The following is a 20,714-nucleotide window of genomic DNA, read 5'->3' as shown; positions in this document are numbered from 1 at the left end:
ACCTGTGAGGGAACCACAGAATTGCACAGGTGCATGACAGCCAGCTCGAAGCGCTAGGCTCATGCGTTCATGTTGGCCGGCCTGGCCGTCGGCTGGCTAAACGGTCGCAGGCCTGCAACGGGCAATTGTCCTGATTGTAGGGCAGAGCCAGCGGCGCGGGCGAAGCGGCAGGCGGTCTGAGGAAGGTGCCTTGGGCAGCGCCTTGCCGCAAGCAGCCAAGTTGAACCCCTCGTCCGCGCAGCGACTGGATACCAACCCCACCATATCCTCACGGAGGCCGCGACGAGGCACAGGACGACCGCTTTTCTGCATCGCCATTCTGTCAATCGCTTTCCTATTGCTTGCAGCTTCCCGGTGAAGACTCTGCGCTTTCCTCGACTGTCCCACCGCCCGCCCGGTGCCAGAGCCGCCGCCCCGCTTTGTGTTGAAGCAGCTCCTGTCAGTCATCACATTGGCCGCGCGCCTAGCCTTATATCATATCTTCCGCTTGCCGCCCGCACTTCCTCTCCACACTGTCCGACTTCTGCGCACTTTGATCGTCACTTCTCCCTTCAAAGATAGAAAGAGCCCGCCTTGGTTGCCCTTCGCTCCTACCCCGCCGCAGCTGCCACCATGGGCGACCTCGCCAACCGCAAAGTGTTCAAGGTAACGTTATATCCGCCATTCAGGGTCGAGCACGCGTATTGACAGCTTGCAGGTGTTCAACCAGGAGTTCATCGTCGACGAGCGCTACAATGTGACCAAGGAGCTGGGACAGGGTGCCTATGGCATCGTCTGGTACGACTCGAGCGACGGCGCGCCGCATAACAAGTGCTGATTGTGCCCTCCAGTGCGGCTACCAACAACCAGACGGGCGAGGGCGTGGCCATCAAGAAGGTCACCAACGTCTTCAGCAAGAAGATCCTTGCCAAGCGTGCCCTGCGCGAGATCAAGCTGCTCCAGCACTTCAGAGGCAAGTCGAAATTGCACCCACCGACTGCAACACTACTAACACCTGCCAGGCCACCGTAACGTAAGACACACATGCTCCCGAGTGCCCCGATCGAATCATGCTAAACCCCGTCGCACAGATAACATGTCTATACGACATGGACATTCCCCGCCCAGACAACTTCAACGAATGCTACCTATACGAGGGTATGAATCACATCTCATGTTTCCGATAAAACGGTGCTGATAGGCGTGCAGAGCTCATGGAGTGCGATCTGGCAGCCATTATCCGGTCCGGCCAACCGCTCACCGATGCCCATTTCCAGTCCTTCATCTACCAGATCCTGTGTGGTCTCAAGTACATCCACTCGGCCAATGTCCTGCATCGTGATCTCAAGCCCGGTAATCTCCTTGTCAACGCCGACTGCGAGCTCAAGATTTGCGACTTTGGTCTTGCAAGGGGTTTCTCCATGGACCCTGAGGAGAACGCAGGATACATGACTGAATATGTCGCTACCCGGTGGTACAGAGCCCCTGAGATCATGCTGAGCTTCCAGAGCTACACAAAAGCTAGTAAGTAGTCACTCTCTTGTCATAGGGTCCATCGTTGGCATACAGATTCAGTGTCTGTGTGGCTATCGACAAACTCACTTAGACACTTCACCTGCCGAGCTCAAGCTGACTCTGCGTAGTCGATGTGTGGTCCGTAGGCTGCATTCTTGCTGAGTTGCTTGGCGGTAAGCCCTTCTTCAAGGGCCGCGACTACGTCGATCAGCTGAACCAGATTCTGCACTACCTTGGAACACCAAACGAGGAGACACTCTCGCGCATCGGCTCGCCTCGTGCGCAGGATTACGTTCGCAATCTACCGTACATGCAGAAGATCTCTTTCCAGTCTCTGTTCAGGAACGCCAACCCAGACGCGCTTGATCTGCTCGACCGCATGCTCGCCTTTGATCCCTCGAGTCGTATCTCAGTCGAGGAAGCCTTGGAACATAGGTACCTACAAATCTGGCACGATGCTTCCGATGAGCCTTCATGCCCGACAACATTCGACTTCCAGTTCGAGGTGGTTGAAGAGATTCCGGAGATGAAGAAGATGATTCTGGATGAAGTCAGCCGCTTCCGTCAGATGGTCCGCGTACAACCCGGTGCAGGCGCTGGGGGAAACCAGGCGCCGCAAGTCCCGATACCCAACAACTACGACCGTGCTGGCTACGAAGACCCAAGGCCGCAAGAAGCGTTCAACCAGGGTGGATGGAACGGCAGCGATTTGGAACGTGATCTTCAGGGTCTTGACGGCCGCATGCGATAAGTGGATTTGGATGAATCTGTTGGGTACAGCATGTCTTCTCGTTAGTCTGAGCGTGAGCGTGGAAGGAATTTGGGTAATATTTGAGCCCCATGTAATTTCTCTCAAAATCTATTGAATGATAACTATCTCGATCAACTGCGTGACAATCTGACTCGACAAGCAATGATGGCATAACCTTGCCTGGAGGTCGTCGACATACACAATACTCATCACCCGCTACAAATATCAGTGAGACCATTCAGACCCCTATCAGCTCTGGCATACCCGTCATTCATTTATGATACATCGTCGCCACTAGGCCGGTTCCCATATGCAATGTCATCCTTGAGCTCACTGCTACATGAGTAGCCAGCATGCCACCTTTATCCCTAGCGATTACAAAATTCATCCACGCAAAGCATCCAGTACATCCCCCTCCAAACACTCCAACAACCCCTTCGCCTCACCCCCATACCCCCATTTCCCCGCCGCCCTCTCAGCCCTCGTCCGCGAATTACTTGCAAATAGATACCTCGCCAGTTTAGGAAACCCAGGCAAATTAGCCATCTTATCCAACTCCTGCATACTTATCTGCACCGGCTCTGCATCTTTGATCACACCATGTCTGTGTAAGATCTCTGCGGTTGCTTTCGCAATATCGATTTGGGAATGCTCTTGCGTGCTAGCAAAATAGTAACCGTTTTCGTTGAAGAAATCACCAGGGGAGGATTTCGATGCTGCGGCATCGATGACATGCAGGTAGAGACGCATTAGGTCTTCGATGTGCACCCAGCTCCGCGTATTGGTGCCTTGGTTGTAGTAGAACGGGTTTCCACCTAGTTTCTTCGCTTCTTTGATGAAGAAGGGGATGAGGGCGCTGTGTGTTTTCGCTAGTCCTAGCCCTTTACCGTAGATATCTGGGGGACACATGATGGCTATGTTGATCTTGTCTCCATGCTTAGCTATGGTTTCGTGTAAGATGGTTTCGGTGTTGCGGTGGAGGGCTGTGGATGGTAGTTGACGGATTTCCGGCAAGGAAGTAGTGTCGGACCATATCTTTGGGTTTAGTTTGCCTAGATACGACTCGTCGGCCCAGTCTGATACTATCCCTGTGCCGGAAAGATGGAGTAGGTAGCCTGGTGTTGGACGTCGGAGTAGACCGGTGATGATGGCGTTTAGACTCACTTCATGGTCTGAGTCACCGTTGTGGACGACGATGTCGGCGTTTTGGGCGGCGGAGGCGATGAGTGTGGTGCTGGAGTAGTCGCCGGTTAGGATGGTGATGTTGGGGTAGGTGGATGTGAAGGTTTCAGGGGTTCGGCGGAGGAGCACGGTGATGTCGTATCCTGGACGGGCGGTTGCGAGGGTGTGCAGGACGGAGCCGCCTATGTAGCCTGTTCCTCCTGTGCTGGGGGAGGGTTAGTGGTGCGGATGCAGGGTGGGGGATGGGTGGTGTACAGGAAGATCTTGGGTTCCATGATGGATTGTTGATTGATGATAATGGTTTCAGCGAGGGATGAATATGTGAGGTACTGTAGTGTTCGGGGTGTCTTGAAGATGCTTCGAACTCATGTACAAGGTGGTGCGCTACTCCGCTTTGATTGGTAATACAACTCGTTATACTATCCTCCTTAGTGCTCGGCTATATAGCATCATGGCTGACTCATTATGAGCCCGAAGCATTTCGATAGTGATCCAATTTATTGTTGGACAGTACCTAGGTATCCGAGTCTGGTGCTAGGAGCATACCTAGGTAAAATATACCCTATTCACAATCAACTAGCTAGAAACGTTGACAACGTAAGAGTCACCTCGTGGACGGCAAGCGCAGACCCAAGTCAGCGTCAATGAATTCAACGTCTTCATTCTCGGGATATCACGATGCCCAGATGTGGAAGTTTCCCGAACATTGCAAATGAGTAGGTTGTGGGTCGTACGTCGAGGGAGCGTAGATGGTATCGGATGAGACTCCACCGAGAAAGGTACTTGTCTGGAGGGCATACAGTTGTGCAAGCTGTGACAGCCAGGTAAGCTCTTTCTTCCATCAGCTGTTCGTGGGGTACCTGGGTGGTGTTTCCTACATCACGGCGATGCTGCAAGCCGCTGAGCTGATCCGTGCGCCGAGCCAGGGTCCTCTAGCGCGATAATTATTTCTCGGTCTTAGAACTTTTGGCAAGCCGCTGAGTTCCAAGTCGAACTTTTCGCGCCATTGTACAGCACCCCCAAACGCACTATACACCATGTCGCCCGCCGCGATCGAGTCGGGAAATAAGAGGAAGAGGTCTCACAAGAGTAAAAAGAGCGCTGAGCCAGCGGTCGCACCAGCGCATGATGGCGTAGACGCTACCAAGGCGCGCAAGAAGGCGCGCAAGGACAAGGCGCCTGTCGTCGAAGAGCCAGTGGTAGAGGATGTTTCTGAGGAGGAACAGAGTGATGAGGAAGAAGAAGTGGCAGCAGAGGAAGTCGCTGCCGAGGCCAGTGCTGCAGACGACGACAGCGACAAGGAAGACGACGAAGGCGACGATGACAAGCTTGCCGAACTACCCTCTGGCACGGGCAGCAACGCCCTCGATCTCCCCTCAGGCACCTCGATGCCCTCAGCGAACCCGACACGATTCGACGAGCTCAACCTAAGCGAGCGCACCATGACCTCCATCAAGAACATGGGCTTTGAGAGCATGACAGAGATTCAACAAAAAGCTATACCACCTCTGCTATCTGGAAGGGATGTGCTTGGAGCGGCAAAGACTGGTAGTGGAAAGACTTTGGCTTTCCTGATTCCCGCCATCGAGATGCTCTCACAGTTGCGGTTCAAGCCGCGCAACGGAACTGGAGTCATTGTCGTATCGCCAACAAGAGAGCTGGCGTTGCAAATCTTCGGTGTAGCGCGCGAACTCATGGAGTCACACAGCCAGACGTTTGGCATCTGCATTGGTGGTGCGAACCGAAACGCAGAGGCCGAGAAGATCAGGAAGGGCTTGAACCTGATCATCGCTACTCCCGGGCGCCTCCTCGATCATCTCCACAACACGCAGGGCTTCGTCTTCAAGAACTTGAGGTCGCTCATCATCGACGAGGCTGACAGAATTCTTGAAGTCGGTTTCGAAGACGAGATGAGGTCGATCATCAAGATCTTGCCCACGGAGCGTCAGACTATGCTTTTCTCCGCAACACAGACCACCAAGGTTGAGGACCTCGCAAGGATATCACTCAAGCCCGGCCCCCTCTACATCAACGTCGATCACCGTGCCGAGCATAGCACGGTCCAAGGATTGGAGCAGGGTTACGTTCTGTGCGATTCAGACACCAGGTTCAGGCTTCTGTTTTCCTTCCTTAAGAAACACCAGAAGAAGAAGGTCATTGTCTTCTTGTCATCGTGCGCATCTGTCGACTTCTACAGCGAACTGCTCAACTACATCGACCTGCCCGTACTTGGACTGCACGGCAAACTCAAACAACAGGCTCGAACGAATCGCTTCTTCGAGTTTGTGAATGCACAGAGCGGCACACTCATCTGCACTGACGTCGCTGCGCGAGGACTAGATATTCCTGAGGTGGATTGGGTTATTCAATTCGACCCACCTGATGACCCACGAGGTAAGCTTGAATGCACGCACTGCATGCGGAGCACATGCTGACTTATCTGCAGACTACATCCACCGAGTCGGTCGAACAGCCCGAGGTGCGAACGGCAAGGGCAGGAGTTTGATGTTCCTCTTGCCATCGGAAGTAGGATTCCTCAAGCTCCTCAAAGAAAACCGAGTGCCGCTGGTTGAGTTTGAGTTGCCGTCCAACAAGATTCTCAACATCCAGTCACAACTGGAGGCACTGATCAGCAAGAACTACTACCTCAACAAGAGTGCAAAGGATGGCTACAGGTCGTACCTCCAGTCTTACGCTTCACATAGCTTGCGATCGGTGTTCGACGTGCACAAGCTGGATCTCGTCAAGGTGGCCAAGTCGTTCGGTTTCTCGACGCCGCCGCGCATCGACATCAGTCTCGGAGCGAGCCTGAGTCGCGACAAGAAGGTGGAGGGAAGGAGAGCATATGGGAGCCAGCCCGCGCAGGGTCGACGACCGATGAGGGGAGGCAAGAGGTTCTGAGATGGTAGCTTGGAGGCATTGACGGGAGTTTGGCGTACAAAATCACATACGGGCCATGATCTAGGGTTTATAGCTTTGCATGATCTAATTGAGCACCCATGAGGATGTCAGTAACTCCAAAAGCGAAATGTGTCAATACGATGTAGACCTTGAACTCGAGCCAGCAGTGTCCTTAGCATGTGAGCTTGACAGCTCCAATCTAACTGTAAGCAAAACGAATGTCTTGAAGATTGCCAGTACAGCGCCACAAAACCGGTGAGGGCTAGTGGAATTTGGGCGGCAACCACTGAGGCAGCAGAAGAGCAACATTGCCAGGACGCGTCAACTGCCAGTTCACCAAGTCTGCATCCTTCGGAATATTATTCTCTAGCACAGGACACTTCTCGTATATTACTTGACGGAGTTGTAACCGCAGCCAGCCCTACGAGATTCCCAGAGTGTTGTGCCGCGGCTTGTATGGAGCCCTGGGGGATGCGCTGGCAAGTCGCTCGCGCTGGCAGGCCAATGACGTCGCGTAGACAGGAGAGCGGATGCGTCCGCCCACGGGGGTTGCGGCACCATCACCCCTGGTAACGACACGGGTGCTAGAAGCTAGCTAGTAGTAGCAGCGAGACGGCCTACATGACGGAGTTGACAGTCTGGCGGTGAGCATTTGACGTCAAGTTGGAGGTTGTGAAGCTGGCCGGGGAATCAGCAAAAAAACATGGAATCCTGAGAAGCTGATTTGTATTGTGGCATGTCGGCGCGGGACGGGAGGGGTAAGAATAGAATAGGCGACGTAGTTGCTTTTGGTGCTCCCAGCCATGTTTGTTACAGGCAGGCGGCGCTGTGTCGGGTGGAGGGACGGGAGAGGCTGGCATTCGTCGAGGCGGGCACAGTTTGGCTCGAAACACGCGCGCACTTTGCAGTGGGATGCATGGCCAACGGCGTCCACGAGGGACACCAGGCACGCTGTATGGTCTTGACGCGGCCGAGTGGCTGGGGACAAGTCATGATGTATCGCGGGTAGGCAGCCCAACGATAGCTGTCGCAGGTGTGTCGATTCACTCCTGTGCCCTTTGCATCATCTTCGTCTTCACTATACCCATCGTGCTATTGAACTAGGATAATTTTAATAATTCTAATTCTCCTTCGCCCACGCCATCCTCGATCTGCAAGGTCAACAAGCCTCACCTCGCCCGTGTTAGCGCCGACAAGGATTGCTGTTCTCCAGCCGTGACCCAGCCTTTCTCTCCACCACAGCTGGAGTTGGCTCCCACGACAGGACTGCCTCTCCACCAGCTCGAGCTCGACGGAGCTTCAGAGCCATTGTTACCGCGAGATAGCACGGGAGCTGTTGTGCTGCCCGGTCTGGTAAGTCCCGTGACACGCCATACTATTGAGTAGGTGTCTAACACTGGCTAGCCTGAACGTCGGCGCCAGCTCGCCATTGTCGCAGAGCGTCGCACGCCGCAGAGCTGTGCTGCACGCATTCGACCGCCAACTGGGCATCTCACGTCCCCGTTCACGACCCCCGTCCCGTTCACGCCCGCTACCACGGCGCCGCCCAGTCCGCTCGCACACCAACCCTCGCTGTTCGCGCACCAGCAACATCCAGGTCGCGCAAACGTAAACAGCCACAGTGCGGCCCTGCACCCACACCATCGCCAACATCATTTCCCTCCCATAACGTCCTCGAGGAAAACGGCGCCGGACATGTCTTCCGTCACGCACCCCGCCTTCTAGAATCTTTCAGATTCTACGATGGTTTTAGATACAGAACGACCTCCTCTTCCGGCACCTACTGAACCCTCGACTCTCGATTCCGCAGACGAATCCTACCACATAGACGAAATCAACACCGACGTCTCCAACCGCACCGACAGGACCTCCTACTCCGTCCCCGACGACGGCACCCCCATCACTATCAACACCACCTCGCCCACCAAGCCCCGCGGCTCCGCTAGACTCTCCCGCAAGTTCCCCTCGCAGACGTCGCTGCTCATCGAGTACTTCGATTCCGGCAAGGACGAAGGCCAGGCCGGCTCGCGAGGCAGCGTGCGCGTACGCGTCACCCCATCCTCTCGCAAGAGCAGGCACTCGACCGCGAGCGACAACGTCCAGATCACCCAGACCTCGGCCAAGCGCAACTCCCACGCGCCCTCGTACTCCAAGCGCCTCTCCCTCGCTACCAGCAAGTCGTACTCTGAGCTCTACGACACGCGCACCGTCGCCTACTCCGACCTCTCCAACATCTCCTCCCTGCCGCCCGTCGACATCGAGCTGCTGCCCAACCACAGCGACCTGTCTACCGACGGCGGCCGCTTCCTCCCCATGCCCTCGGACATATCGTCCATGCCCGCAGATAGCATGACAGGCCAAACAGAAATCCTCCCGCCTGCGCGGCGCAGGAGCCGAAGCATGGAACGGGACGCAGTCACCGAGTCCATGGTATCAGAGGCCATCCAGGACACCCTGAAGGCACCCCGCCACCACCGAAGCAGAAGTCTCAGCAAAGACCGCATCACACAGCGAGTCATGGAGAAACTGGCACAGCAGGCCGCAGAAGGCGGTGCTGCAAGATCAAAACATAGCTCTTCAAAATCAAGAGACACCTCCAGACGGCGAGAAGACGAGCTTGCATCGCCTCGCAAGTCGCACCGCAGAAGGAGCAAGGACGTCGAACAAGCAAGCGGCACCGAGTCCAGCTACCTCTCCTCGAACGCCGATCGTCGTTCTCACGTCTCTGGGACCTCCTCCATCAACAACCCAAAACTACTGGCCACAGTGGAGGACGCTATCAAGCGCCTCATTCTCCCCGAGCTGAATGCGCTGAAAGAAGAAAACCGCACCTCGAGGAACGTGGACAAGTTCGACCGCGCGAACCGCGACAGCATAGCCACCTTTGAAACCGTTGAATCAGCAGGCTCTCGCGACCCATCCAGACGCCGTGTGTCCAAATCCTCGAGCGCGCCCAAACTCCACAGCAACAAGCCCAAAGTTGTCCTCAACAGGGATGGCGACGATCCAGGGACGACGCTAGCTGGCGGATCAAGCCGCAAGAGCGAGCGACGATCTAGCCGGGGCTCCATCTCAAGCTACGCTGATTCAACTACCCGTGATGAGAAGTCCCATCGGAGAAAGAGCAGTAGCAAGGACACCATGTCCCAACGAGATGCTGCTCTAGTTGGACTTGCTGGAGCTGGCCTTACCACTGCCGCTCTCAAGCATCACACTTCACGGGAAGAGAAGGAGGAGGAACGCAAACAGCGCAAGCACCGCTCCTCTCGTAGCAGTCGATCCGCAAGCGTATCCGAAAGTGTGCACGAGGAACCTCGTGTCAAGGAACGCGTCCCACCTCTGCCCTTCAACCACAGCGAGCTCATCGGAGGATCCGAGCTCACTCGCGACTCGATCCTATCCGCAGAGACCGAAACCAAGGAGAGACCGCAGTCGAGGTCATCGGTCAGCACTGGCATAACAGGCACAGGTGCTGAGACGCCCCTTCAACAAGTCCCTCGTGGATACATCTCGCCATCACCGCGCACACCAACCCGCACACCCAATGCTCTCCAACAAACGCTCGGCACGTCCCATAGCAACAAATCTACCAACGAGGTTCGAACGTCAACCCCAAAGAGTGACCGCAGCTGGACCTCCCGCTCGAAAGAAACCACCGACGCTAGCTTATCAGCTGCTGCTGCTGCTAAAGCCCGCGCAATCGAGCGATCCGGACCCCAAGCTTCAGAATATGAGATCGAAAGCGACACGCAATCAAGACGTGGTGACACTGTCAGCCCAATACAGAGCGAGGCTAGCTATCGGGGAGATGCGCAAACCACGGGCTCACCACGAAGAATGCACTCCATCCGTAGTGGACCTTCCGTGTCTTCTCTCGGCCATCAGTTCGAGCGAAGGGAATCCAATCTTTCCATTGCATCGCTCTCATCGACCACTAGCACCAAGGCGGCGGCACGCACCCGCAAACGACCTCAGGGCGTTACGCTCGAAAGCAAGAGGTCTGTACTCAACGAGGGTACCACCAAGGACACCAAAGAGTTCTTCGAACGCAACCACGAGAAGAATGACATGTACCGACGCGAACTTGAGGATAGCTCTGTGAACTACAACCGTATGACCATGTACACCGACGATAGCACAGGAGTGGAATACCTCGACCACGAACAGAAGATTGGCGATCTTCAGGACATTCGCAAGGTTGGCACAAATCCTGAATACGTCCACACACCCCTGGCCGTCGAGTCTGCTGTCGCCTCCCTACATGACGAACAATCCACCCTCAGCGTTCGATCCTCTATGGCCACAAGCCCGCTCAAGAAGAGCACGCTGTCGCAGGTCCACACGAACCCAGCTTACGTCCAAACCGACGAAGTACCTGCAGGCCAGAGATGGGCTGCCATCCGCGACAAGGCTGAAGCCCTGCAACAGGAACGACGTGCCGAGGAGTCTCCAAAGCAAAACATCGCTCGTGAGAACTCTCCCAGGCAAAGCATTGCGCAGTCTGAGGCACAGTCCGAGGATGCCCAATCCATGGATGAACCGATACAGATGCATCACAGTGCCTACCCGGTTGGAGACAATGACATGATGCCTGAGATTGGTTATGGCATGGATGATGACTCGGATGTAACTACCAACCCATCGATCATCCAAGGGCCAATCGGAGGAGGCGATGGTTACCACGATCGTACCGACGAGCTGCTCAGCCGACAAGAAGAGCGAGAGCGTACTCCCACCTCTTTCAGTAAGGGTGCCATCGGACTCGGAGCTGGAGCTGCTGCCATGGCCGCTGCTGCCGCTTACGAAAGAGAAGAGCAGCAGAGTCCGGCTTCGTTCGATCAACGACACCAGGCCACCGTAGAAGATGAATATGATCATCCCTATCCAGGTGAGCAACAATACGAGCAGTCAGGCTATGCGCAGAGTAACCGCACTCCTTTGTCAGGCCAAACCGGCTGGAAAGACGAGGGTTACCAGTCGGCTAACCAACGTGAAGCGTATACGCCACAAAACCGCAATCACTCAAAGATCTTTGATGATGACGGGTACGGTGATGAGTACAATGGCGTGGACCTTGGTAGCCCTGACATGTTTGCTGCTCGCGCCAAACATGACCGACATGTCAGTGGTAACTCACACGGCATGACTTCTCCTCTCTACGACGCAGCTACCGGCAAAGGCATGGATCGCATCGAATCGAAGGATATCGTGGCGCTCATGGATCATCTCACTGTCCGCGACGCCCAACGCAATGCTCGCGATACCGAAATCCTCGTCACTCTTGTGCGAAGCGCCGCGGAGATGCGCAACCAGCTGGATGACCTGAAGCAGTTCATCAAGACTCAAGATACGATGATTATGAACACCACCGACAAGCGAGTCAACCTTGCGGAGCAGCGCATTCTTGGTGGTCCCCGTCCTCAGCCCCAGACACCGCCTCGTATCAACCGTACCTCTTCAGACGATGATATCGAGACCAAGAAGAAGAATGTCTTTAGGCGTGCTCTCAAGGGCCTCAGCTCTGGCAAGGGAGATGGCGATATCAAGCACATCGAGCAAATGCTTGTTCAATTGCTCGGTGAGGTGGAGGGCCTGAAGCAGGTCAACCAGCTCTCCTTGGATCAGCAGGCGAGGACAAACAGTCTCAATTCGTACGAGGAACTTCGAGCGAGCGGTGACGCGGGTTACGAGCCAGAGGGCCGTGCCAACACTGCCTCTTCCCCCGACCAGTCGGGCTACTTCTCCAACCCTTCGTCTTCCCGCCGCATCCAAGATCTTCACTCTGGCTACGATGTTGTACCAACGAACCGTATTAGCATAGTGCGAGAAGAGAGCGACGAGGAGTACGATGAGCGTACCCCTGGTTACGAGAATACCGAGCGCATGACAACGCCAACCCAGGAAGCTTTCCCCGAAAAGCGTGCATCGTTAGGAACTCCTCCACAAGCTTCAAGGGCAACGCGAAACTCGCAGAGCGATGACACTACGCCAAAGCGCAAGCACAAGTCCAACTCATCGTCCATCTTTGGTATCCCCAAGATCTCGCGATGGTCAAAGACCACAACTTCCACCAACCCCGAGAGCTTGCCGCGCAACAGCGGGTCTGGAGAGAGGCGACCTCACTCAATGCACTCTAGGTCTTCTTCCCAGGATGATTACTATGATGACGAGGAGCCATACGAGCAGCATGCCGATGACAGGCTTCGTTCCAACACATCCCTGGCTAGGGAAGAGCAGCGCTCAATACGTTCTGCACGCTCGCCATCACCTCTTATTCCGGAGGACATTCAGTACGAGATGGAAGACCCCAAGTACCAGGCGCATCGCAATTCGCTGAACCTGCAGCACCCCCAGCCACGACCTGGGCCAACCGGTCGTCACCAGAACAACTTGGAGACCCAAGCGCAGATCTACAATCCTGTTCGCTCAAGCATAGGATCTCCTGACTACGATCAGTGGGGTAGCATGCCATCGCTGGCACGCAACCGTCTTTCAGGCATGTCGGCTCAACAGGGTGCTGGCAACCTATCGCCAATCTCATCAGATGGCTACAGCCAGCACTCTGCTTCTGAGCAGCAGGCCGGCCCACCCCGGCCTCCCAAGATCCCGGATGACGGCCCGCTCGTCCCACCACCACAGCTGCTTGCTGGCTACGGCCAGACCAGGCAGATGTACAGCTCCCCGAATGAGTTCGGTAGCCAAGGTGCTTTGACACCGCTTGCACCCATTGCAGAGGTGCGTTACTCCCTCGAGACTGACCGGGGCCATCGCGTAAGTTGAGCTCGCGCCTCAGAAGACTGAGGACAATGCTAACATACGCGAAAGATGACGCCCACACCCTCGCCTCGCCCAAGCAGCCAGTACCTCCGCTCCGAGGCTGGTATGAGCAGCCCACAGCGCAAGATCACTGGCCCCAGGCCCATGGGCAGCAGGAGCCCACAGCCGCAGAGCCCTCTGCAACATTCGGACACTGTTGTTCGCAGGAAGCCGATTCAGGGTGAGTGTTTGCCGCTCAACACAAGATGAAGACCCCTACTAACGAACACGGCAGACGATGAAGAGTCTCTAGAGAGCTACCGCAGCAGTCTCGACTCCGAGATTTTCTAGGCGAACAATCTCAAGCCCAGCATCGTACTCAGCAGAACAAGACAAACTGCAGTCGAAAGCTGGGTAAAAAGTAATGGACGGAAGGGTCACGCACGTTTCCTTTCCTACCAACAGCCGAGCAAGAATTTGCAACACAGGTCACCGCTTAGGCATGTGACCTTTGCTGAAGAGTAGGAAGAGCAGTAATAATGGGGGATGTTGCGAAAAAAACGTTTCCTTGGTTGTATGGGCTTCATTCGCTTTACATATCCGCGCATATATCACTTTGCGAGCATGGCGTTTTACATAGCGGTCTCTTCAACACGGTTTCTGCGACATGAAGTTTTGAAGCGAGTCTTGAGTGGCTCATCATGAGGGACGAACTTCATGCTTTATGAGAGACGAACGGCGTAGTTAGGTATGCATATCTGTATGAATGCATTATTGTTTGCCGGCCCGCGTTATTCTTTCCATGTTGGCGCGTGCGTTCTGTGTTGTAACACGATCTTTGTCGTCATACTGCTCGGATCTGGTACCTGGATGTCCATCTCTCCCACCCACCCCACCAACAACGGCAAACCTTTCCATCAACCAAATCCCCTACCGCATTTCCAAGTTCCCGCTCATAAGTCTCTTCACTAATCGGCAAGTCTTTTCCACATGGCGAAAGGATTCTCCCATCTCGGCCCGCTGTAATGAGGTCGTTGTGATGTCATCAGGGTCCACCACTCTTTCATCATCATCGATGCAGACATGAAGGAAGCTAGCAGTTGTGATACAAAAGGTTTAAAACACCCCTCTGGACGTACCCCTCCATTGCACATACATACACTATCAACTTCTTTGATACCCAAATTCCACGTTTTTCCAGTACACACTTCAAATCAACGAGTTACACGAAGAGATACAAATATCAATATGTCTGCCGAATACAAGAACACCGACATCAACGAGATCGCCAAGAAGGCTGAGCAGGACCTCAACAGCCAGAGCGCTATTCACGGCCACAATGCTGGTTTGTCCAGTACGTCTTTCCCTCTCCCCTTCCCGTCCTATCACCCCCAACCTCCTTCCCTCCTTCCTTCCCTCCTTCCTTCCCTCCCTCCCACCAAACTCCCACCAAAACCCCAAGCTAACCTCCTCCCCCAACAGCGACCGAATCAGGCGTTGACACCGCAAACGTCGAGGGCAAGTTCCCCGGCGCCGAAGTAAAATACGGCTCTGCCGCCAGCGGCGCAGGCAACAACCGCGAGATCCCTCTCGACGAGGGAGGCAGCATCAAGGCCAACGGCCAGCCTACCAAGGCGGGTGACTTTGCCCACGGTGGTGTCGGTGCGCCTGAGGAGAGGAATCAGACATACATTCACACTCATGGGGGTGATGATGAGATTAGGGGGAATGTTAGGAACTAAGGTGGTTGTTGGATAGAGAGGGGGCGGGGGAAAGAGGTCGATGGTTAAAGACCCTCCCGTGCAATGAATGAATGAATAAGATCAACAGTACCCGTGCGCAAGAGGAAGTAGTGATGTTGAAACGCGTGAGGTTCTTCTGCCTTGCATCGCGTCTTCTTTCAATCCATTCCCTCCCGGCAGCGATCCGTTTGCTGCACCCTTCGGCGTGCTCTCCTTGTCCTAGGCTTTCGTCGCTGATACTTCACCTTAGCTATCCAATATTCTACCAGATTCTTTACCCACTGAGGTTTTGGCGGTATTCGCTTGCCTGTCCTTGCTGACTGCCATATCATGCACGATCATACATGCGATAAGCATGATGAGTATCAAGACCGTGATTACTCCAACTCCAAAATCGTGTGATATATACCCAGGTGTGTCACGATCGCTTTCACGCAGGCGCTCGTACCAAATGTTACACGGAAAAGGGTTTCTTTGAGCACTTACACTCTTCTGGTCTGTCCGCTACACTCACCACAGCTCACCTGGGCGGCCTATGCAACTTTGCACCCTTGATCTCCAACCGCCCAACAAATTACGGCTCGAACATGAACACGCATAACAGCCCTATTCCAGTCGTTGCTCTAACCCTTGGCTCACCACCGAGCTCTCCGTCCTCATCCTCATCCTCCTCCGCCAACGCCTCACCAAACTCATCCCCGCAAAACAAGCGCAAACGCGACCCTGACCCGAATGCTCAAGCATTGGCTTTGCAGCAGAGGCAAGATGAGCAAGCCAAGTTGGGTTCTAGCGGTGGGGTACCGACGGGTTGGAAGTGTGGTCATTGCGGGACGGTAATATATTGTACAGGCAGCTTCGAGCGCATTGAACTCCGCATCATTCGCCCTCATCTAAGGACAAACGCATGCTTGCTAATTGAGACGGACTTCCCCGACAACGAATTGATAGAGAACCATGTCGTTCACGTGTTACAAGCGTAAGAGCTTCCCGAAACGAAGACATGCCATATGTGTCTAAGATGCAAACATACCCAGAAAAGGTCATAAGACCACCGATAAGACGTGAAAATAGCGCTATGATGTGACTCCGATTCCATGCGAGATGCGATAAGATTTGCAACAAAAGAGACATGCTTAACCACAGTTCGTACTATACACGTAATGGATGATTACCCGTAAACATGGCTTTCTCTGAAGCAGCTGGAATAAGATACTGGGCGCAATAAGATTTGTTTCGTGAGACCGAGACCGAGACCGAGACTGAAGAAAGCAAGCACAAGAATCGGTAATGGGCCTTACGAGCGAGCCATCAACAGAACTACATCGATCTGTATTTGGTGCGAGAGAGTATCGGACCAGGGGCAAGGTGTTGATGTGCCTTCCGATAGTGCTTTAACCGTGCATCTTGTCTTTGGTAGGTTTTTGAACAGCCTGGTTCTGCGCAAATGTATCCTCTGCCTTCTTGGTGCTGATAGAAACTATGTTTGAGTCGTCGATGTCTCGCAAGGCTCCCCGTGGCATATGTGCCCTGAAATCTGGCCCTACAGCCACGTTCAGGACAACATAGCCTCGATTCGCCTTGAACGCTGTGCATACTCGTTTCAGAAGTGTATTGACCAAGGCTGAACCCAGGAGAAGTAACAGAGAAGCTTTCGGGAGTGACCGATCTCCAAAGGCAATCTGGGATCATTCCTGCCGGTTCGGAAGATACTGAGCCGCTGCGAAGTGAGGAATTGATATACCCACTACTGGATGACGCATCATACGGACCAATATCTGCACCCCAAGACATCGACTCTTTGTTATATTGACCGGTGCTTTGACTGACAGTGTTATGTTGAATGAGTGATAAATCGACGTTACAGCCGAGCCAACCATGCCATGAAGAATCTTCAGGACGTCCGTGAGGGACGTCTCGTGCGTGTTCGTCGAGATCCATAGAGCCGCCATACATCTCGCGTTCCACTTCTTGTCGACATTTCGATGGCTGTATGGCCTGCCGTCCTGACAATGGCCGTCGAAGCATAGATGGGTCGGGTAAATGACGCGCTTGTTTGTGCACACTGGGTAACAATTTTTCGCACTCTTCTGGGCTCAGTAGATAACTTGATTCGGGTAGAGTGGTACTTGGAAGGTCGGCCATAAGCGTGTCGGTGTCCAGAGATGACTGTGAGATTGGCTCGCCCTCGTTGAGCTACTAAGGTCGGTCAGAGTGCAATTTCATTGAGTCTCTAAGGTACTTACGTTCTCACGTGCCATACAAGGCTTTTGAGGATGTTTACTAATCGGTAATTGACGGGAACGCTCCTTAGCTGCTCCATCTCGATCCTGAGTTGGCTCAGAAAGTTGAGGAAGAAGGACTGAATCACTTGTCGGCGGTGCTGGGCGCATCAGTGAAGAGTCGTTTCCAGCTGTGGTACATGTTGTTGTCTCTCCTAGGTTTCCTTGTTGGAGAATGTAGGCCATGACCTTAGAACATAAGATATCGTATTGTTCTTGCTGTCCCGCATCTCCCTTGCGTTGTGCTTTTGGGTGATCGCATTTGAGGCCATCTGCTCCATGGAATGTATCGAACTCATGCTCGTCGAGTATGTCCTCATTACAAGTCTTGCAAAGCCGGAGGAAAGATAGGTGTGGCGGTTGTCCCCTGGGTAACTTGCGGGTCATGTGCGTCCGACCTGCAGAGACTGTGCTTACTGGGGCTGCTGTACATGTGTACGGCAACCCTAGTTTTGACTGAGCTTCCCGGAAAGCACAGGCGAAGCTTCGCTTGGATTTCTGAACCTCTTCGGCCATGGCAGAAGTGATAGATGGTAGCTTTGGTGACTGGACAGCCTTGTACATGGCTTCTAGAGGCTTTAGAGTTGTTGTTAGGCGTTGTGCTGGCTGATCATGCCCTGGTGGTGCTTGTTGATCTCCATACGGGGGCCATGGGGATTTATGGTCGTCTTTCCGTCGCTGTGGTGCACGGCATCAATGATCATGACTTGTATGCGCGAATTCGGCTTGCATACCTTGTGTGAGAAGCCTGAAGGTGACGACGAGGAAATAGCTCTCTTAGTAGCTCCGAATTGCGCGAGGGAATGCGAGAGTCCACCAAGGCTCGCAGGGAAGTCGTTTACCCAAGCTTGTTCAAGCACCGTATCTCGGTACGGCTCAAAATCTTCCAAGAAATCAGGGTGGTCGAAATCGAATGGTTCCGAGTACGCATCAAACTCAGTTTTTGCCGCAAAAAGATCGTGCTGGGAGTCTGAGAGGCTGATGTCTTGGCATAAGGCTGGATCTGTTGGCACATGTGCAGCCTCCGACAGGGGACTGTGGCTATCGGAAGAAACAGCAACTTTTAGTTGCGGCGATGAGAGTCCTCCACGGGTGGATGAAATAATCGGTCGCGAGGAAGGACCGTCAGGCGGAGGAGTGGCCATAGTGTCCACGAAAAAAGGAGGACGAGGAGGACGAGGAGGACAAGAGGAGGACACTGCACAAGATTGGGAAGGTGGGCTTCACGGCTCTATATCGGTCAGTGACAGACACTCACCGTGATCCAAGTGAATCCTTAGCCGCCTCGCTTGCAGGTGTCCGCATTTAGGCATCTCTGCATCTCTGCAAGTCCTCAGCTCCTCAGATCGACAAGTTCTTCGAAAGCCACAAATTGAGGACCACTGAGAGACTGAGACAGTGTAGGAAGTGTTCAAGTCCGATTGTCATTGGGCCATGTTGCGGCCAGCTGACCGCATCTGAGTTGGCAGACCGAAGCCAGGCTGAAAATGCAGGACAAAGCAGCCAATGACGAGCTTCATTCATTTGGACGCCCGGCATGAGTTGTGGAGATGAATAGTTACATACATGAGGACCGACGCAACCACAACAACTGCCGGGACTCAGTATACTCGCAAATGTCGTGCGTCGGCCAAAGGTTGGTTATAGCAACGTTCGTATGCTAGGAGCAGACGAGGGTATCCAAAAGGCAAGACAGCGGTGATGTGAAGAAGCGAGATAGTTGAAGGGGTATCAAAAGGGAATAACATGCTTAATAGCAATACGCACGCGCTTTATGCCCACACACCGAGAGTCCAACTGGCTCTCTCTCCGCCCTTGTTGGATAGACCAGGGCCCATACTCTGCCTCTGCGCGATAACAGAGACCTCTTTCTCCCGTGTAGCACCCTGCAAACCATCTTTCAGGTACTTCTCGCGCTCCACTTCCACAATGCCCTTGATGCGCTGCTGTGCTATCAGACTCGCACCTGCCCACGGGCCCAATGTATCCACAACTCTGATAGTGCCACCTATCAAGCTAGCAGGCGGCGGGCCGTGACGTATTGCCATCTGGGCGAATTTGGTGTCTATAGGGTCTTCTGTGGGCGATTGAAGGGCTGCGGGGATCGGCGCAGGCTCCGCATCGGTATCGAGTGACGAGGGGAAAGTATCTTCACCTTCTTGTCGGCGCGTCTCCACGTCCTCCTTTTGGTTGCGCATCTTCTCCTCGCGACGTGCGCTTGCTCTGCCGTAGCTCTTCACTGGGTCCCATCCCTTGAGTTGTACCAGAGCGTCCAGCTCTTTCTGTATGCGGGTCTTGAGGCCGGGTAGGTTTGACACGCCGCCTGTTATTACAATGCGCGACATGCATAGTCGACGGACATCTATGGGGAGTTGTACGAGAGCGCGGTATATGAGGTGATGTAGTGGAAGGTCTTCGTCATCGAACTCGTGCATGGCCAACTCGGGTGCAAAGAGAGCGTTCTCGGTGGGCTTGGCTAGTGATGCGAATGGTATTGTGAGTTCGGTAGGAGGTGTGTGCTTCGGAAAAGGTATGGTGACGGCAGGCGGCGGTGATTCGATAGCGTCTTCGAACTCCTCCAATACAGGAGCTTCTCGCGCGGGAAAGTATACGGTTCGTCGATTTGATCTGGGCACGGGCTTGCACCACCCAACGCGCGTGAGGACTTCCTCTGCTTCTTCGAAAGACACGTCTGCCTTGGTAGCGCTTGGCTCAGCGTCGTCAAGTTCAGCGTTCAGCAGCTTGGCCATCTCCTCGCTCAGCAGCTTGCCTGCCCGAACGCTGCGTCTTTCTGAGACCTCGCGGTATTCGCATACTGCAGTCACAAGCGTTTCTGCCCAGCCAATATCCACGACCAGCGCTGAACGCAGTCCTGCTGCCACTGTCGACAGTACCGGTGTTGACATGAGAGTGATGCTTGGAGCCTGGAAGCTTGTGAAGAGCACATCGAGGATGGTCGACATGAGTGCATGCGGCATACGCGGCGGCATCGCAAGCAGTACCCGTCGTGGCTTCGTGTCCAGCAGAAAGTATTTGCCGTATGCCTCTCTCATCGCCCGCTCAAACTTGTCTTCCACCAGCCCCATGTCAACCTTGCTCAGATCCATACGGTAGAGCTCATGTTCCTGACCCCAATCCTGGTCCCGCTTCCGCTTTCTTCTCTGCTGTGCATATTCGGGGTCCCACTGCCTGTAGTCGCCCACCCTCCGCTGATCGTCGGGCCCGAACGGGAGAGTGCATCGCGGGGCACTTTCGCCGGGAAAGCCGCCACGCACGAACCGAGAGCCGACTTCTATCACGACGTACTCGTCTTCGGTGCGGAAGGAGCCACCAGGCGAGCCGAAGGTGGACGAGATGGATCGTAGGAGCGGTGTCCGCGGTGACTCTCCCAGATCGGCGAGGCGTGGAGTCGTGCCCCGGGTGCTGCGGTTGAGGGAGCCCGAGACCTTTCGCTCGCCGCCGGATGACATGGCGGGACTGCGAGCGGGATTGCTTTTGGATGAATTAATAAGTCATTATACTGTGAGCTCAATGGCCACGAGTTGCGTTCGCTTGCATGTGCCTGGCGTTCGTCACTAGCTGCCAGAAACCAAGCTTGTGTGTTCCAGG

General features: G+C 54.4%; 8 protein-coding genes across 8 annotated transcripts; 4 read left to right on the top strand and 4 right to left on the bottom strand.

The window, feature by feature from the left end:
- The first annotated feature begins 129 nt into the window (after positions 1-129).
- On the top strand, positions 130-2,369 carry BKA58DRAFT_384467 (SLT2-like MAP kinase protein). The gene is made up of 7 exons (XM_046170267.1): positions 130-645; positions 698-777; positions 831-952; positions 1,002-1,012; positions 1,071-1,137; positions 1,189-1,503; positions 1,623-2,369. Exons 1-7 carry the CDS (start codon positions 613-615, stop codon positions 2,243-2,245), a joined length of 1,251 nt encoding a protein of 416 aa, XP_046024991.1. The 5' UTR covers positions 130-612; the 3' UTR covers positions 2,246-2,369.
- Positions 2,370-2,437: 68 nt separating this feature from the next.
- Positions 2,438-3,852, bottom strand: BKA58DRAFT_171829 (uncharacterized protein). Its single transcript, XM_046165191.1, has 2 exons — positions 3,683-3,852; positions 2,438-3,632 (listed from the first exon to the last, which is right to left on the bottom strand). The coding sequence occupies exons 1-2, from the start codon at positions 3,700-3,702 to the stop codon at positions 2,630-2,632; spliced, it is 1,023 nt and encodes a 340-aa protein (XP_046024990.1). The 5' UTR covers positions 3,703-3,852; the 3' UTR covers positions 2,438-2,629.
- Positions 3,853-4,295: 443 nt separating this feature from the next.
- On the top strand, positions 4,296-6,505 carry BKA58DRAFT_338521 (ATP-dependent RNA helicase HAS1). The gene is made up of 2 exons (XM_046168291.1): positions 4,296-5,821; positions 5,874-6,505. The coding sequence occupies exons 1-2, from the start codon at positions 4,465-4,467 to the stop codon at positions 6,326-6,328; spliced, it is 1,812 nt and encodes a 603-aa protein (XP_046024989.1). The 5' UTR covers positions 4,296-4,464; the 3' UTR covers positions 6,329-6,505.
- Positions 6,506-7,936: 1,431 nt separating this feature from the next.
- Positions 7,937-13,533, top strand: BKA58DRAFT_171858 (uncharacterized protein). The gene is made up of 3 exons (XM_046165192.1): positions 7,937-13,099; positions 13,154-13,325; positions 13,389-13,533. Exons 1-3 carry the CDS (start codon positions 8,072-8,074, stop codon positions 13,433-13,435), a joined length of 5,247 nt encoding a protein of 1,748 aa, XP_046024988.1. The 5' UTR covers positions 7,937-8,071; the 3' UTR covers positions 13,436-13,533.
- Positions 13,534-14,332: 799 nt separating this feature from the next.
- BKA58DRAFT_439685 (uncharacterized protein) lies at positions 14,333-14,826 on the top strand (the record flags this gene model as incomplete). The annotated part of the gene is made up of 2 exons (XM_046173705.1): positions 14,333-14,438; positions 14,567-14,826. 2 exons carry the CDS (start codon positions 14,333-14,335, stop codon positions 14,824-14,826), a joined length of 366 nt encoding a protein of 121 aa, XP_046024987.1.
- Positions 14,827-16,050: 1,224 nt separating this feature from the next.
- Positions 16,051-17,137, bottom strand: BKA58DRAFT_171702 (uncharacterized protein). The gene is made up of 2 exons (XM_046165189.1): positions 17,070-17,137; positions 16,051-17,022 (listed from the first exon to the last, which is right to left on the bottom strand). The coding sequence occupies exon 2, from the start codon at positions 16,966-16,968 to the stop codon at positions 16,144-16,146; it is 825 nt and encodes a 274-aa protein (XP_046024986.1). The 5' UTR covers positions 16,969-17,022; positions 17,070-17,137; the 3' UTR covers positions 16,051-16,143.
- Positions 16,898-18,475, bottom strand: BKA58DRAFT_171707 (uncharacterized protein). The gene is made up of 3 exons (XM_046165190.1): positions 17,840-18,475; positions 17,070-17,783; positions 16,898-17,022 (listed from the first exon to the last, which is right to left on the bottom strand). Exons 1-3 carry the CDS (start codon positions 18,248-18,250, stop codon positions 17,020-17,022), a joined length of 1,128 nt encoding a protein of 375 aa, XP_046024985.1. The 5' UTR covers positions 18,251-18,475; the 3' UTR covers positions 16,898-17,019.
- A 147-nt stretch (positions 18,476-18,622) lies between these two features.
- BKA58DRAFT_171699 (actin-domain-containing protein) lies at positions 18,623-20,668 on the bottom strand. Its single transcript, XM_046165188.1, has one exon. It carries the CDS (start codon positions 20,573-20,575, stop codon positions 18,878-18,880), a length of 1,698 nt encoding a protein of 565 aa, XP_046024984.1. The 5' UTR covers positions 20,576-20,668; the 3' UTR covers positions 18,623-18,877.
- Between the last annotated feature and the right edge of the window lie 46 nt (positions 20,669-20,714).

Source organism: Alternaria rosae (genome assembly GCF_020736505.1).
Source record: "Alternaria rosae strain MPI-PUGE-AT-0040 chromosome Unknown BKA58scaffold_5, whole genome shotgun sequence".
NCBI lineage: Eukaryota > Fungi > Ascomycota > Dothideomycetes > Pleosporales > Pleosporaceae > Alternaria > Alternaria rosae.
The sequence above is the reverse complement of the archived record's forward strand: the minus strand, read 5'-3'. Positions and strand labels throughout refer to the sequence as shown.